Source organism: Hippopotamus amphibius, chromosome 16, assembly GCF_030028045.1.
Source record: "Hippopotamus amphibius kiboko isolate mHipAmp2 chromosome 16, mHipAmp2.hap2, whole genome shotgun sequence".
In the NCBI taxonomy this organism is placed as follows: Eukaryota; Metazoa; Chordata; class Mammalia; order Artiodactyla; family Hippopotamidae; genus Hippopotamus; species Hippopotamus amphibius.
The window spans coordinates 29868047-29885442 of record NC_080201.1 but is presented as its reverse complement, the minus strand read 5'-3'; the positions used below and the strand labels follow the sequence as shown (position 1 = coordinate 29885442).

The following is a 17396-nucleotide window of genomic DNA, read 5'->3' as shown; positions in this document are numbered from 1 at the left end:
CGGTCGGGCAGGGCACCGCCTCTCCACTTCCTGCCGCCAGAGGCTTCGGGTGCACTTCCGGCGTGCGTACGCCTCCTCGGGCGCTCTCTTGTTAATGGCGGGCGGTGGCTGCTGAGTGGGACGCAGATAACCGCTGCCCGCACAGGGAAGGTCTCCCTGCTTCCCCCTTTCCGCTCGCCGCTAGTGCCTGAGCTCGCCAGCATGTCTGTGGTGCCGCCCAATCGCTCGCAGACCGGCTGGCCCCGCGGGGTCAACCAGTTTGGCAACAAGTACATCCAGCAGACCAAGCCCCTCACCCTGGAGCGCACCATCAACCTGTAAGTGCGGCCTGGCCCTCGCGCGCTGTCGGCATCCCCTTCGTCGTGAGCGCACCTAAAGACTCCAGTCCTCTCCTTCTGGCGCTCCCTCGGCGGACTGTGCTTCCTCGTCCTCCAGCGCCGCGGGGCTACAGTCCTACTTGAGAGGGTTTTCCCTTTTATCGAAAGATGGCTTGTTCTCATGCCCCTGCGTTCAGTCATCGTAGGAAAACCCCGTTTGCTTTGAACTCGTTTTTTCCCCACCTCTCCGGAGGTAACCAACCGCCGACCGTGGCGTTTATCCTTCAACATCGCGTATATGGCTTTGTTTTGTGTGTTTTTATTTGGCATGAGTGGTATAACGGAACATCGTTTTTGCAGTTTTCGCTTTGCTCTAATAGTAAGCTTTAGAGATTTAGCTATGACGCGGATGTTTAGTTTTTTTCTTCTTTTGCTTTATTGCATTTCAGCTCCTGAATACGCATTTTATTCATCTGCTCAGGGCTATCTGGCTTCCCCCTGTGCATTCACACGTCTTCTCTGCCGCAGCGACAGCATCCAAGCGCCCAGGAGGCGCCAGCTTGAGAGGGGGCTGGGGCTTTCATTGTGGTTGGGCTTTCAGACCGTGGCGAGGACCAAAATGTACCTCCAGAGAACCCATTGTGGGCTGCGTTTTATTTTAAGCATCTTTCTGTTTAAGCTTTTCAAGCCATTGTATTTCGAAGCCACTCTCAAAAGGAATTTCGTTGTGGCAGAGAATTGACATTCGGGCTGTGTCTTGCTCAATAAATTATCAGTATGCTTTTTTTCGTTTCTTTTTTAAAAATCATTTCTGAAAGTTTGTGAGGCACCGTGGTGCCGACCCTAATGAAGGAAAAAGGCCAGTTTATGCGGGTCACTATTTAAAGAGTGCAAGGATTTACTGATACTAGTGTTTTGGTAGGACACTTTAGGTGTTTCTCTGTTTTATATTCGATAAATGAACTTTCTCTAAAAGCAATTTGAAATTGGAAAGATGGTTATTGTTTTATTTGACAAAAGAGGTGCCAGAAATTTTGGTAATAAAAATGTTGAGTTTATGAAATCTGGAACTAATAGATAGTATACAAGTTAACATCTCTAGCTATTACACTAACATAATAGCATGTTAATTTCATATCATGTCTTTAGAAAAATCCTGATAATATTCCCATGAAATGGGAAAGGCTAAATGTTATTTTAAAAAGTGTGGAAGCACAGCTTCTGGGTTACTTTCATTGGGAATTAGAACTAGGACTCACAGTTTTCCCTTGATTTACCTTGATTACTGCATCAATTTATATTAAGCCATTATATAGAACTAACTTGGTGAAAATGTTTTAATTTTTGCTCCATTAAAGTTATTGGGTTAATGATTTGCAGTACTTGCCCTCTTCTGTATAAGCACAGTATTCAGAAATACTGAATTGTTGAGAACTCAGTTCACCTGGGTGAGTAATGGTCTAAATTGAAAACAATTTCTCTCTCCTCCAATATATTTTATTAGGAAGTATTGCATGAATACTTTCTTTGTAGCAGGCACCAGGAGTAATGCTGGGTATACAGTTGTGAGGAAGTAAGGTGTAGTCCCTGCTTTCCAAAGCTCACAGTTTGATGGGAACACTACAGATGTGTCTGGGCTGGCACTCTCATTTCACAGCTGAAAATTCTTACATTTCATCTTGATGGCATCTCTTGATGTGAGAGCTGGTTTTTGCAGTAGAGATGTGTTATAGCTGTCTTTAATTCTTTCTAACTCAGGTTGTGAGAACTAAATGTTAAAATATATAAAGCATTTTTAAAAAATTGCAGGGCACACAGTGCTGTGTGGGATTGTTGCTGTTAGTGATTAAGATGTTAGGTTTGGCATTGGATCTACTGGGGAAGTTCTTAAAATCCTTAAAGCACCTTGGAAATAGTTCATTTTAGTTATTTTAGAGCTGCTTCACTTATGCCTAGAATTTGGCTTCTGGGGTTAAAGTAATTTTTTAAGTTTTTGGCCACCTTGATTTGTTCACTTTCAAGAATAACTAAGTGGGTTCGATCCCTGGTCCAGGAAGATCCCACATGCTGTGGAGCAACTAAGCCAATGCACCACAACTACTGGGCCCGTGTGCCACAACTACTGAAGCCTGTGCTCCACTGAAGCCCATGCTCCGCAACAAGGGAAGCCACCACACTGAGAAGCCTGTGCACCGCAACAAAGAGTAGCCCCACTTGCCACAACTAGAGAAAGCCCATGTGCAGCAACGAAGACCCAGTGCAGCCAAAAAAAAAAAAAGAAAAAGAATAGCTAAGTCGATTAGTTATGTAGTTGTTGACTTCTAACGCAAGATGTTTTGGTAGACTAGATACATTGGGGACAGGCAGGTGTGGCCAAAGCATTCTTACTCAAAGGCTTGTAATTAAAGGCTTCTTACTGTAAGTCTTATGATCGAGGGGTTACAGGGTAGTACCTGTGATGAAATATAAATATGAGTTTTTAAACTATCTTTAAGGAAAAAATTAATCTTTACTAGGCAAGAACAAAACTATCTTCAATATAAGTCAAATTTTGAATTCTTGATAAAGGAGAAGAGGATATTCAGATTACATCTAGTGGGAAAAAGATTCAAATGAGGAGAAAGGAAAAATAAGGATACTGAATAGAATAAATGCCAAAGGCTCAAAGGCTTAGAAGAGAAAGACAAGTTCATCTAGAGAAGAAAGGTATCAGAAAAGTCTGAAGATAGTTGACTGGGAGAAATAGAAAATAACTGGAGGACTTCCTAGGTGGTGCAGTGGGTAAGAATCCGCCTGCCAATGCAGGGGACTACCACATGCCGCAGAGCAACTAAGCCCATGGGCTACAACTGTTGAGCCCATGTGCCGCAACTACTGAAGCCGATGCGCCTAGAGCCCGCACTCTGCAACAAGAGAGGCCACCGCAATGAGAAGCCCGCACACCACAATGAAGAGTAGCCCCCACTCACTGCAACTAGAGAAAGCCTAGGTGCAGCAACGAAGATCCAACACAGCCAATAAAATAAAAAAATAAATAAATTTAAAAAAAAAAGAAAAGAAAATAACTGGAGAGATGATGGAAAGTGGTACCTCAGCTTGTAGAAAAAGATTAGCCATTAGTGCCCGTAATTAATATAATTTATGATTAGATTAGTAGAGGAACCCAAGGAGACATTAGCCAGGTTGGCAATGTTAGTATAGCATCCGTGATCTAAAATCAGAAGATTACCAGTTACTCAGATAGACACTCCTCTAAGCATTTAAGGGCTTTGAGGATACTGTAATGTGCTTGAAATTTCAAGTATGAAGTAGCAGCTTGATCTAATGAAAGCTCTGGCCTTAGAGTCCAAGGAGCTAGATTCTAATCTCTGCTGTCTTAGTAACTAGTTGTTTAACTTTGGACAAATCCTATGTCTCTGAGTGCAATATATACACTTTTTACCATGGTTTCCTTATATGTGATTAGTAGCTGTCCTTGTAAAATTATGGTCTACAGTTCTCAGATGTTTGTCTTTGGATCACAGGTACCCTCTTACCAATTACACTTTTGGTACAAAAGAGCCCCTCTATGAGAAGGACAGCTCTGTTGCAGCCAGATTTCAGCGCATGAGGGAGGAATTTGATAAAATTGGCATGAGGAGGACTGTAGAAGGGGTTTTGATTGTCCATGAGCACCGGCTACCCCATGTGTTACTGCTACAGCTGGGAACAACTTTCTTCAAACTGTAAGTGTCATTGGAAATTAACAATTATTAATAGGATTGCTGTTTCATGCGGCTTTGGAATTCAGTTTTAGCTTTTAGTCATTTATCTCAACAAACACTGCTGTTAATGGAGTCTTTACAAGGAGAAACTCAAAAGCATTTTTTCCTCCAGTACAATGCTTTTATTGCCTAACTAGAAGTTTGCATGTTTCTGTATATTGTTTTTTTTTTATAATAAACTTTATTTTTTAAGAACTTTTATTGAGATATAATTGACATATAATAAACTGCATATATTTAAAGGTACAACTTGATATTTTTTTCTTATTAGTAATGTGTACATGGCATTCCCAGTCTGCCTGTTTCTGTGTATTGTCGATGTTAATGACTGAGCTTGATAGAAACCGTATGAAACAAAAGAGTCCAAGTTCAAATTTTAGATGTCTTAGTAGCATTACCAAGAACAATTGAAACTATATCTTGCTTAGGATGAATAGTGTTTTCTGTTGTTAAGATGGCTTACATTTTTATAGATAATTGTTTAGTTTTCTCATTTAAGCTCATAAATCAACATATGTTTAGTCCACAACTATTTGACCAGATTGTACCAAAAAGAGAGTTCTTAAATACCTAGTTTAGGATTCTTGAAAAATGCCCCATTCTTCAGATGTAGGATATGTGGGTCCACTGCTCTCTGGGCATTTCTAGACTCCATTATCACCAGATAGCTTCCAGAGAGAAAAAGATTGGATGGACTGATTTCCAGAAATTATGTGATTTTTATGTTGTGGTGCATATTTTGTTTGTTTAAAACTAGGGTTTGTGTACTGTTAGTCTGGTGAATTAACATTATGAATTCAGTTTTCTAGAACATTCTTCCCCCTCCATTGGCCTCTGTTTCCTTTGATTGCTTTATCATGTGACACTGAAATGTGTTATGCAGGTACTTGATAGATATAATTACTGTGTTCTTCCTGTTATCCCAAAATTGTATTAAGTTGAAAGCTTAAATTCTTAACCTTTATACAGACCTGGTGGTGAGCTTAACCCAGGAGAAGATGAAGTTGAAGGACTAAAACGCTTAATGACAGAGGTATTTTTCTATTTAACACTTTGACGGTTTCATTAATGCTTATCTAAATACCATCAACTTAATGCATAATCAGGTTTTTTTAATGTCTTGAAAAGGATGAGTTTATTTTAAATATTTAGTTTTCAATAAATAACTTAAACCTCGGAGTGTTAGTACAATGTTTATTTTCTGCAAGTTGAACTTATACTTTATCTTAACATTATTTTACGTAAAATTGTTGATGTAGCAATAATGGTTAATAAAACAATATTTACTGACTACTGACCGCTAAGTACTCTAAGTGCTTTACATGCAGTAATTGCTTTAATCATCATAACAGCACCGGGAATTGGGTGCTAGTATTAATGATAAGGAAATTAAGGCTGCTCTCTGGGCATTTCTTTTGTATATTGTTGAAAGTTCAAGTAACTTACTTGATGTTATATAGCTAGTATGTCATGAAGCTGGAGATTTGAATGCAGGTTATTTTATTCCAGAATAGGTGTCAATGGAATTTTGACAAGAGAATGATTCCTGTTATATACCTGTTTTCATTTTTGCAACTATCTTTTAGGCTTTGCCCAAGTTGTGCAACTTTTTAGAAATTGTTCTAATGTGTGCCTTTAAAGACTTGAGGCCAAGTGCATATAGATGCTGGAGGTTTTTGAGATTGTAGGCTGTTTTCATGATTAAATATTTTTCTTTTTTAGCATGCAATCCTCCTACCCCCTTAGTTACAAAACTAATACGTATTCTGTGCAAAAACCTTGGCAGATACAGGAAAGTAGGAGAGACAAAACTAAAATCACATATAATTCTACCCCTTTGACCTATTGGTTTGTCTTTTTAGTATTTTTTAAATGCATTATAACTCTTAAATATTGTGCTGTGTTTGAACTTTGATTTACATATGGTAGATTGAACCTACCTGCTTACCTCAGCTTTTTCTCAGAACTTCACCAAAAACCAGTTAAGGGGTTTTAGAAAGATAAAAATCTAGTAGGATTGAGGGAGTGCAAAATGAGACCAGTAGCAAGAAAAAAGTATCAGAAGCTAGAAAGCAGATGAGCAAATCATACCGACTTAGCCAGAACCTCAGCCCAGCAGAAGGGCAGTCCAGGACTCAGCACTGTAGAACACCAGAAAGGCTAAGGAATTGGAGGTGCCTGGTGCCTGTGAAAGAGGGGACATGCATGGACTGAAAACTGAATTTTGACTGGCAGTCTGTATAGGATTATTTATATACCTCCATCGTCATCCCCATTCTGAACATTTAGGCATAGACTGGCTGCTGGTTAATTCTCTGTAGAAATTGAATCAGAAAACACTAAGCAATGAAAAAGTTGAGGTGGGGAGAATAAGTGAAAGTTTACATCCTGAATAGTGAGACTTTTAGACTTCTACTAGGCCGATAGAGTATTTACAACTAGTTTTACATACCCCATGCTGAAGGTTGGAGGTTTTGTTTCTGGAGAAAGTGATTAGTTCCAAAAAAATACTCCAGATGATGGATGATACTTGGGAATCTTCCCAAAGAAGTAGAGTGGCCCTGTCACTCATGTACACAGAGGTGACAGTTAAGCCTCTTATTGTTTTACCCTTAATTGTGAGCAGATAACCAAGTATCATCAGGCTTTTGGAGAAAGCTTCTTAACAGGAAAGAACAAAGGAAGCAAAGGGAACTCAACAGAAACAGAAAATTCAGTGATCAGCAGAATTATGATTAATATTCTTGATGTGATAAAAGTAGATACTGCTTTTATAGAACAGTGTGCCATTAGAAAAGACTATACAGCCAATAAAAAAGAACTCATAAGTATTTAAAAAAAAAAAGCAGAATGAAAAATTAAGTAGTGAGTTAAAAGATTAAGTTGATGAAATCTAACCAGAAAGTAGAACAAAAAGATAGAACATAGGTAAGAAAAGATGAAAATACTGCATCATAATAGAAGGGTCAATATAAACTGTATAAACAAAGACCTACTGTATAGCACAGAGAACTATCTTCAGTATCTTGCAAAAACTTAGAATCTGAAAAACAATAGCTATATATATGTATAACTGAATCACGTTGTTGTACACCTGAAACATTGTAAATCAACTATAGTTCAATTAAAAAGTAAGAATATAAAAATATAACTAGATAAATACAACAGAGGAAAAGGAATTAGCAAAGGAATAATTCAAGAAGATTTCCCAAACCTATCAGCTTTCAGATTGAAAAGACCTACTGGCCTGCCTTCTATAATGAGTGTTAAAAGATCCATGCAAAAGCATATCATCATGAAATTTTAAATCATTAAAGATAATGAGAAAATCCTAAAAGCTTCCAAAGTTGGAGAGAAGAAATGGGTAGACATGGTTTAAATACAAAACATTAAAATCAGAAATGGTGTTGACATCCCAGAAATAATACTGGAAGCTAAATGATTATGGAGCATGCCTTCATAAATCTGAAAGTACATGATTTCTGTCCTAGAGTTTTCTGTCTAATCGAGCTATAAATCACGTCTTCAGGTGAATAAAGTTATTTCCAGCCATACAAAGTTGTCATAAATGTGATATCTCGTGTGCCTTTTCTCAGGAAGCTACTGGAGGATGTTCACCACCAAAATGAGAGAATAAGAAAGAAGATACAGGGTTCAGAATATAGAGAGGACCTAACAACACAGGAGAGAGGCCAAGGGAAGCCCTAGGACTCCAGCTGTGAATCAGGGCTGAGAACATCTACAGATTGGAACAGGATGATAGAAAAATGTCTTTTAGGATAAATGAAATTGATAGAATGATATTTGAATTGAGAAGAAATTTAAGCTCTTGTGGAGAATGTAGGGATGAATTAGTGGTAGTGAATGAAATGAAAGTTATCATCTCCAAAGAAAAGGATAGTTGTATAAGTTGGGAGATGTAATTATAGTTTACTAAATGCTCTGTTGTGTCTGATTCACCTAGTCATATAATTTAAATTCTGAATATTGACTTAAATATTGATAATGGAAGCATGGTAGAAGAGAAAGTACAAGTGGGGGATATGGTTTTAAGATCTAAATTCTTATTCACAGTAGAAGGGTGTTTTTTGTTGTTGTTTTTTTAAGGTTTTTAAAAATGAAAAGCAATCAAGAAATAGTTGTAAAAGAATGTGTTAAAAAAGTAACTAAAAAAAAAAAAGTAACTATAGTAGAGAAACCTGACAAATACTACCTGAGCCAGGTGATCAACAGTTAACATCAGTGATAAATCATGTTGATGGAATGTACCCTTGCAATGATACGATGAGAATGAAACTACCTCTGTGACTTTCCTTCCTCAATTCCCCCAAACCCTTAGTCCCAGTCTAATCGAGGGACATTCTACAAAATACCTAACTAGTACTCCACAAAGCTGTCAAGGTTATCAAAAATAACATAGTTTGAGAAACTCACAGTCTAGAGGAGCTTGAGGAGAAATGCAAATATAATGTGATATCCTAGATGGGATTCTGGAACTGAAAAGGCATTTTAGGTAAAAACTAAAGTTATCTGATTGAAATACAGACTTCAGTTAATAAGGTATCAGTATTAGTTTATTAGCTATGACAAATGTGCTATCCTAATGTAAGATGTTAATAGTAGGGAAAACGGGGTGTGGGATATATGGGAAGTCTCTGTACTATCTTTTCAGCTTTTCTGTAAACCTAAAATTGTTTATTTAAAAACAAGAAGAATGCTTTTAAAAATAGAGGCAAATATCAGGGGGAAAAACAGCTAAGAGTTGAAAGTTATAGCCAGTGTGAATGGTGAAGTGGGACAGGGAACTGTTCTTTCTCATTATGAACTTTGTAGAACCATTTTTGATCAATTAAAATGTGTAAAATAAAGCTTTGATTAAAATAACTTAAGTTTAACCTTATGCTATATAGATTTATAGAAATGAATATTGTGAATTTTGTACACTTATTTCTGTAGCTTGGTTAGGTGGGTGATTTACAAAAGCTATAGTGATTGTAGAAAAAATTATTGTATGCCATTGGCTGGTGTAGGTAATTGATCACCTTTAGTTTGCATAGCGAGGGCATAGAACAATTTTGTTGGTCCTCCATGGTTATGTTGATGCTGGATTCTCAATTTGAACTAATAGTATGTGTCTGGGGCAAAGTGACACACATAATAAATAATAAATTATAGAAAGGAAATCCATATGGGAGGCATATTAGCCATTAGTCTGTATTAGGAGTGCTGCCAAAAATACTTTCTTCATTGAAGAAGGATATCCGTGGGTATGTATATTTAGTTGTTTACTGACTCTTTCATTTCTCTTTGACAGATATTGGGTCGTCAAGATGGAGTCCTGCAAGACTGGGTCATTGATGACTGCATTGGTAACTGGTGGAGACCAAATTTTGAACCTCCTCAGGTCAGTGTTCAGTTATATTTGCTGGGCGTTTGGGGAAGTCAGAAACTGATTTAATTCCAGCCATTTAAAAAGATCAGAGTAGAATTTGACTTGAAATTTCCTTCTTTTCTGTCCTTAATTTAAATAAAAAGTAAAAGCCAAGCATTTTTTCTTTTAAAGGAAAATTTCAAATATATACAAAAGTAGAATAGGAAAAGTAAACAATTCCCATTACCTGTCATCCACCCTCAGTAGTTAGCAACTCACGGTCAAACTTCACCAACCCTTTTCCTCCCCTGACTGCTCCATTCCTGTTGCCTTTATTGTGGGTTATTTTGAAGCAAAGCCTAGATATAATCTCAGTTGTAGATATTTTAATGTGCATCTCTGAAAAGTAAGGGTCTTTTTTAAAACATAACCACAGTACTGCCATTATCATTCTAAAAATAAATAATTCCATAATATCATTAAATATGTAGTCACTGTTCACATATCCCTTATTGTTTCAAATTTTATTTTTATAATCTGTTTGAATTAGGATAGTCTCTTAAGTCTCTTTTTCTTCTATAGGTTGGCTCCTGTCTTTCTTTTTTTCCTTGTAATTTATTTGTTAATGGAAACAGGCCATTTAAAGAAAGTCCTTAGTGCTTCCATTGCTAATTGCATCCCCCTGTTATTGTTGAACACATAGCTTTCTCCTCTGTGTCCTATAAATTGGTTAGTTAGGTCAAGAGATTGGATTTGGGTTCAGTTTTTTTGGGAGGGAGGTTACAAGGCTTGTGATAGGTGTTGTATTATTTATCTTTTGCTGTATAATATGTGTATTTTCCCCAAACTTAACAGCCTGAAACAACAAACATTTATTATCTTAGTTTCTCAGGGTAAGGCATCTGGGAGCTGCTTAGCTGGGTGATTCTTCATGAAGTTTTGGTTGAGTTCTTGGCTGGAATTGCATTGTCTCAAGGCAGGACTGAGGCTGAATTATCTGATCCCAAGCTCACATATGTATTTGTTAGCATACCTCTCAGTTCTTCCTGGGCTATTCGACTGAAGGCGTCAGTTCCTTTTTGGCTGTTGACTGAAGGCCTCCCTCAGTTGCTGTGAGAGCATCTCCATAGGGCAACTCCCAGTAAGACAGCTCGCTTCCCAGTCTCTTATAACCTAAGTTTGGCAGTGACATACCATCACTTCTGCTGTATGCTATTGGTCACATAGACCAATGTAGTACATTGTGGGAGGAGACTACACAAAGGTGTGGATACCAGGAGACAGGGACCGTTGAGAGTCATCTTGGAGCCCAGCTACCACAGGTGGTATTGTTTACTTCCATCAGGAATTTTCTGTCTGGTTGTCTCTTTTCATAACGTTAGTAGCTCATGGGTAATAGTTTCCTCAGTCTATTAATTCATCAGGATTGTGATCCTTATGTAAAGAAAAACTTATCAACTATTTGGTTACCCTGAGGTATGGTTTGTGTAGGGAAGAATAGATGCTTTTTTTCCTCTACTTACCATTGTTTAGAAGAATGAGTTAATTTCTTAGCATCCTCCGAAGAGTTGACTTTATTCAAAAAGGTAATAATACTTGGGTGCAGATAGTTTGTTTGGGATGTGATCCCAGGAAGCAGCAGAGTGCAGGGAAAGGTTGACCAGAAGCAGCAGAAGTTTAAAAGAAAAAAGGGTGGGGGGTATGTAATAAATCTTATTACAACTGTGGGTAACTGATTGATCCTGATAAGGACCATGAGGAACCATGTGCTTAGAATTGTCGGTCGGAAGGATGGAAGGCCGGGGGCTTCATCCCTCATTGGATGAGGGTGGTAATAAATCCCTTGCGCTTTCATATTGAGACTGAGCACTGGTTGAGAGAATTTCCAGGGCTTCAGAAATGCTTTGAGCCTGAAAAGCAAAAGTGGGACATTGGCAGCAAACAAAGGAGCTTTTTGACACTTCAAAGCACAGCCTCCCTGAAATTTGATGTGGGATGAGAAACTGATGAGAAGCACAAAAAGCATCTGGTTTGGTGACCTTTTAAAGTGTCGTTTGACTTCATGGGTTTCAATATATTTGATGTGTTTTAATCCATTGTAATGATTGATAATGTTACTAATGTGCAGATTTTCCTATCTTTGACTAATGGGAGCCTTTGTAAGTTGGATCCTGAATTCTTTTGACAAGGCTCTATGCCTTCGATAGCTTCTTTGCATGATAAGATGTTCCAGGTCAAGAATTGCACAGAATATTAGCCAAGCAGAAGACGGTTGTGTGTGTCCTCTTCTGACCGGTGTAGCTGCTGGCTCGGAAGAGAAGGCGCTGTGGAAGCCGGTGCTCATGCTCGCTCCCCAAGAATTGTCTTGGCTTCAGGAAAGTATAGTTTCATCTGGAAATAGTGACGTTCCTGGTCCAAAGATACATAGAACAACTATTGTGAACTTTTTTTGGTTTCTTGAACATTCCTTGATCTAACCGGAAGATGCTTAGTAATGACACCAATGTTTTCCAGGCTACTTTCTGAATACCCTCATTCATCTCCCCTACCACGGTTCTAGGACAGTTCTTTTTTTTTTTTTTTTTAAACCAAACTTTATGCATTACAAAACAACAATCTTAAGTATTGTACAATATAAGTGCTGCCTCTAATACAAATCACTGGTGGAAAGGAACAGGACACACCCTCCGCTCAGGTCACACAATAGGTGGTAAAATGTTTGTGTTTTTGGGGGAGCATTTTTTGTTTTGTTGTCCTGTGGAGATCTTGGACTCTGCTGGCCCAACAACTGCCTCGGGCTTTCCGGAAGCTTCTGCTAGATGAGGCAGCTGAATGACTTCAGCCGTGTGCTGGACAGAGCCCTGCTGATTACCTGAATTCTGATCCTAGGACAGTTCTCTTAATTCACTGAACCCTAAGGTTGGCTCTGATAGTATGTGGCATAAGGCTGTGTGTGTGTTTAGTAAACTTGGAGTATTGGTTAGGCATCAGTGGGAAAAGAGCATGACACCACCTCCCTGGTCTGCTTAGACACCAAGATGATGAATGGAACAGGAAGGCTTAAACAAAAGGGAACAAGTAGCTTCGAGTAGAAGAAAACTGGGGGTAAAGCTGGTCACTGGTTTGGCCATGGTTTGGGAACTTGTGTTGTATGTGAACCACAGGTCTCTTAGCCTGTGCTATTCAAGCTCTTCTCACTTCTTTGTCTCTCTGTTGCTACCAGTGTGCCTGGTTTTCATGATAGTGTAGGGTACCTCCAGATCCTGGGATAGCTGTCTTGATTCATTATACCCTAGGGATGGCTCTGGTGTATATTTGTTCTAGTCAGAGTACTGGTTGGTGCCTTTGGGATAGCATAGTAACATAGGCTTTTAGTTAAATAAGAATTGGATAGATTCTGTTGAATCCTAGTATTACTGCTTAGCTGTGTCATCATAGGAAAGGTACTTAGCCTCTCTTCACAGGTTCCTTACGTAAAATGGGAGTGATAATACCTCCTTTTGGCAGCCTCTGTTTTTATCCTCCTTTCCCATTATGCCTATTTTCAGCACTTTTTAATTCCCTTGCCCTCAAATACTCCAAAAGAAAAGTAGATTTTTCTGAATGTATTATGGGGAGATGTAGGAGAGGTTTTTATTATATGTTCACAGTAGAACAAAAAGAAGTCTCTTAGACTTTTAAAATTCTCTGTGTTAAAATTCTTCTTTCTCAAGTAGCTGCCTTCTCTAATTCTTTTCATCCCTTTAAATTCTTCAAAATATTTTCTCCATTTTCACAAGCAGTTTGACTTTGTCCAGCAGACAAAGACTGCTCATCTGGTATTCCTACAGCATGTGTCCCATGTGCATGTGTGGTTGTTGTGGGGAGGAATGTCCTGTTAAATACCTCACAAGCTATATTTAAACTTTTAATGTAGTAAATATGTCCACACCAGGATTCTAAAAAATTTAACTTAGTAATATATTTTTAAAGGACAACTTTTATTAAAAACATTAATATCAGACTTCATTGTGTTTAAACTTCTCAAGCTATAAATCCTACATCTACGCATTTAATTGTCTTGAATGGTTGAATGGCTTACTACTTGATATTTTATATTTATTAAAGCATTTATTTATTAGCATATCTGTTAGGTGTCAGATCCTGGTAAAGGGAAGGCTAGAAAGGATTCTTCTTCTCTAAGCAGTTTACACTATATTGGGCAATAAACATGTAAGAAATAAATGAAGCCATGGTATACATGTTAAAATTGTATTGGGGTTATGAGGAAATTGGTCTTCAGAGGGCTGATATTTGAGCTTAATGTCTGAAATGGGAGAAGTTGGTCAGTGGAGGCATGGGAAATATCAGGGATGTCTTGGCAACTACAAATTATTTTCTTGTTATTTTAGTATCCATATATTCCTGCACATATTACAAAACCTAAGGAACATAAGAAGTTGTTTTTGGTTCAACTTCAAGAGAAAGGTAAGTTATTTTGTTTTTGAAGGCAGCCATCTTGCATTGTAATTTCAAGGATACCTCTATTTGTGTTTTTCCCAAGTTCCTTGAATTTGGGGATTTATTGTAAAACTAAAAACACATACGATTTTTATACAGAATTACCTGGTTTTTCTTGGATCTGCCAGTCATGTTACAGGGGGAATAGTAACTGGAGCCAAAACACCAGATTATAGTATTTTTAATAACTGTTTGGCTGCTGGTATTGATTTTCACATTGTGATAAACTGAAAATTTTAGGAGACAGATGAGTCGATTTTTTTAATACAGTACTTAGCTCTGTTGTGTATGTTAACAAATAATTACTCCATTTTTTGATACTTTTAAAATGGAACTCGAATTAGAAGCTCAGTGGTCTCCTCCCCCTTCTCCCAGGGCCAGCACTCAGAAGGTACTCTTGATTGTTAGTAGCATGAATCTCTTTAGAGAGTCAGTTTCAAAGCTGACTATGAACTTTGCTTAAAAGATACAACCAGAATGTTAGTGAGAATTATCTTTTTTCCTCAAAAGTTTCTCAAATGTAAAGTTGGTGATTACTAGCGAAGTAGAAGCAGTGATTATATAAGAAAATATAGAAAATGAATACTGTTTTATTTTATTTTAGCCTTATTTGCAGTCCCTAAAAATTATAAGCTGGTGGCTGCACCACTGTTTGAACTGTATGACAATGCACCTGGATATGGACCAATCATTTCTAGTCTCCCTCAGCTTTTGAGCAGGTATGGAAAGTTGAACATTTTGTGGTTGATTCATCTAAACTGCTAAATTTAAAATAATCCAAGCCACTTGAGAGATAGTTCATAAATTTTGGTCTTCAAGGAAGCTAAGTAGATGGATCCTTAGGTCTTGTGCAGATTAAGCCAAAGATTAAATATGACTGTGTCCTCAGACCCAAAGTTGCAGCATGACATTCTGGTATTTGTGCATCTGTTCCTCCCCAAATCTGATATTCTCTACAGTTAAGTTTGAAGTCTTCACTCAAAGAAGAGATGGTAAAATAGTAGCCAGCCACGTATAATGAATATGACGATAATAAACATGATGGGAGTTATGTATATAATGTGGAGAATTAAGCCGCTCCGTGTAGTACGTGTTCTCTTTCTGTTTGGAAATCTGTTCAGGCCCAAATTGAGACAGGTGGGATTAAGTCCTGAATTTTTACATGGAGTTTGATTTTTTTTTTTTTTTTTTTTTAAGGCAGATGAAGTAATGAGAAATGTGTGTTGTTTTGTTTTTTAAATTGACTTGTAATGGTCGAGGTCCTTGAGTCAATCACAGATAGGAATCACAGAATAACATAGTGGTTAATAATGTAGATTCTACAGTCAGTGTTTGGATTTGAATTCCACCTTCATTGCTTCCTGGCAGTGAGACCTCTGACAAATGATTATACCCTTTTCTTTATCTGTAAATGGGGGTGGTAGTCCCAGCTTTGTAGAATTGTGAGGGCTAAGTGAAATAACACATACAAAGTGCTTAGAGTAATGCCAGGCACCTGGTAAATGCTTAATAAATGTCAGCATAAAAACAGTTTCAGTAGTGATTTTGCCTTTCTATGAAAGCTTGTGTAGTATGAAATCGGTCTTTCTATTTTGGCACAGAAATCAGACTTCATCTTTTGGTCCTCTCCTTTGGTCTGCTGATGGGTTACACATTGAAGTATGGGATATGAAAAAGAGTCATATTATTCATTTATTTAAACACTACCTCTCAGGTAACAGGAATTGTGCTGAGTGGTCAGAATACAGTGAGGTATAAAAACTTTTTCTTCCCTCAAGGAAAGTGGATAATTAATCAAGTTTATACTCTTAAAACTTTTTAAGATTATAAGTATTCAGTGATACTGTTATTTAATGTTTAAGAAGTGACAGGTGGAAGAAAAGGGTGTCTGTGTAGAAAATGCCCAAAATGGCAAGGGAGGGTTGAAATGCCCAAATAAATTTATCAACTAAAGTAGAAAGTATGTAAATAATACTGTTTTTAACAAAGATATTGTTCTTTTTAAAATGCAGGTTCAATTTTATATACAACTGAATTCCTGTGCAGCAGAGAAGAGAAGCCAAGCCGTCTCTGTGAGCACAGCTATACACAGTGTAGAATGAACATGCTAGAAAAGTTTTTTTGGTTTTATCTCTTCCCCAGTCCCTAAATTACCACCTACTTTCTGTTGTTTGAATAGTACAGTTAATATGAAAAACTAGATTGTGGTGTAAACAAATGTGATAATGCTTAATTTACTTTTGGTTCTACTCATGCTTTTTTGTACAACATTAAAGAAAGTGGACTTCTTTCCATTTGTTTTGTTGTTGTTTTATTTTTTAACTTCACATTAAACTTGGAAAATTCTTAGGTGAGGATTGCTTTTCCTTTACTAGGCAGGTGAATGTTAAGAGACAATGGCAGGTTTAGGTCAGTCAAGTTTGTGGGACCCTTGCTCCAATACCATTCTTGGGGGTATATTCCAAGACCGTGTTACAGATCTTTGTGATGAGGATCTTCTGTTACTTTTGGGAACTAGATTTGCTTGAGTCCAAAGTGCAACTCCTATACCAATTTTACATACTTAAGTTGTATTACAGCAGAACTGCCAGTGTATTACTGTCTAGTAAATTTTATACCAGTATAACCAGACCTTATTTCACAAGCAATAAACCTTAATTAAACATATGGGAAACTATTTAAATTGACTAGGTCAGGGAAAGTCATGGGAATTGGTATAAAAAGAGACTGATCTGGGGCTCATGTAGACACCGCCCCCCCATAATGGGAGTATTCATTATTTGTGCTGTTGTAAATTTATGTCTTATTCTCATGGTCGTGGTAAAATGGTGATCTTTGAAGGAAGTTTCTAAAAGAGGGTCTGTTAGGTTTTGAACTCTTGCATTGTGAAGTTAGTTATTTCAATTAACATGGAGTTATAGCCAAAGAGATGAAAATGTGGCTTTAACAAGTGACACAAAGCCTTTTCAAAAATATTTTGGAATGCTCTGAATCAGAATTAGATTTTGTCAGCCTAGAAGACAAATACCAAATTTAGGAACACTGCTTAAATTAGGCAAATTTGAGGGAATAAAAAGAAATCTTAAGGCAAAAGAGTTTGCTGGCTGTGTTATTCTTAATGGTATAGTGTGTATGCCTTATTACAAATGATTGTAGGTTTAATGTAAAGGAAATCTTATAAGATGCAGCTACTTGAAGAAAAGAGATTGATACAGTTATGTTTTTGACAGATAGAAGTGAACTTTTGATTAGTTGTACATCTTCATGGTACTGATCACAAGGCTATTCTCCAGGATATTGAGTGATGCAAAAGATACATCATATATTCTTCTCTATTTATACTTGAGAAAATCAGACCAAGAGCCTCTGAGCAGTTATATTTATAAACATTCAGGTTTATTTAGTTGAGGTCCTGTCAAACTTTCACACAGTTGCATGTCTAAT

At 37.4% G+C, this 17396-nt stretch overlaps 1 protein-coding gene across 1 annotated transcript; it reads left to right on the top strand.

Annotated features, from left to right (window-relative positions):
• The first annotated feature begins 45 nt into the window (after positions 1-45).
• Positions 46-16248, top strand: NUDT21 (nudix hydrolase 21). Its single transcript, XM_057712151.1, has 7 exons — positions 46-317; positions 3842-4042; positions 5051-5114; positions 9396-9485; positions 13844-13919; positions 14557-14671; positions 15965-16248. The coding sequence occupies exons 1-7, from the start codon at positions 202-204 to the stop codon at positions 15984-15986; spliced, it is 684 nt and encodes a 227-aa protein (XP_057568134.1). The 5' UTR covers positions 46-201; the 3' UTR covers positions 15987-16248.
• The last annotated feature ends 1148 nt before the right edge of the window (positions 16249-17396 follow it).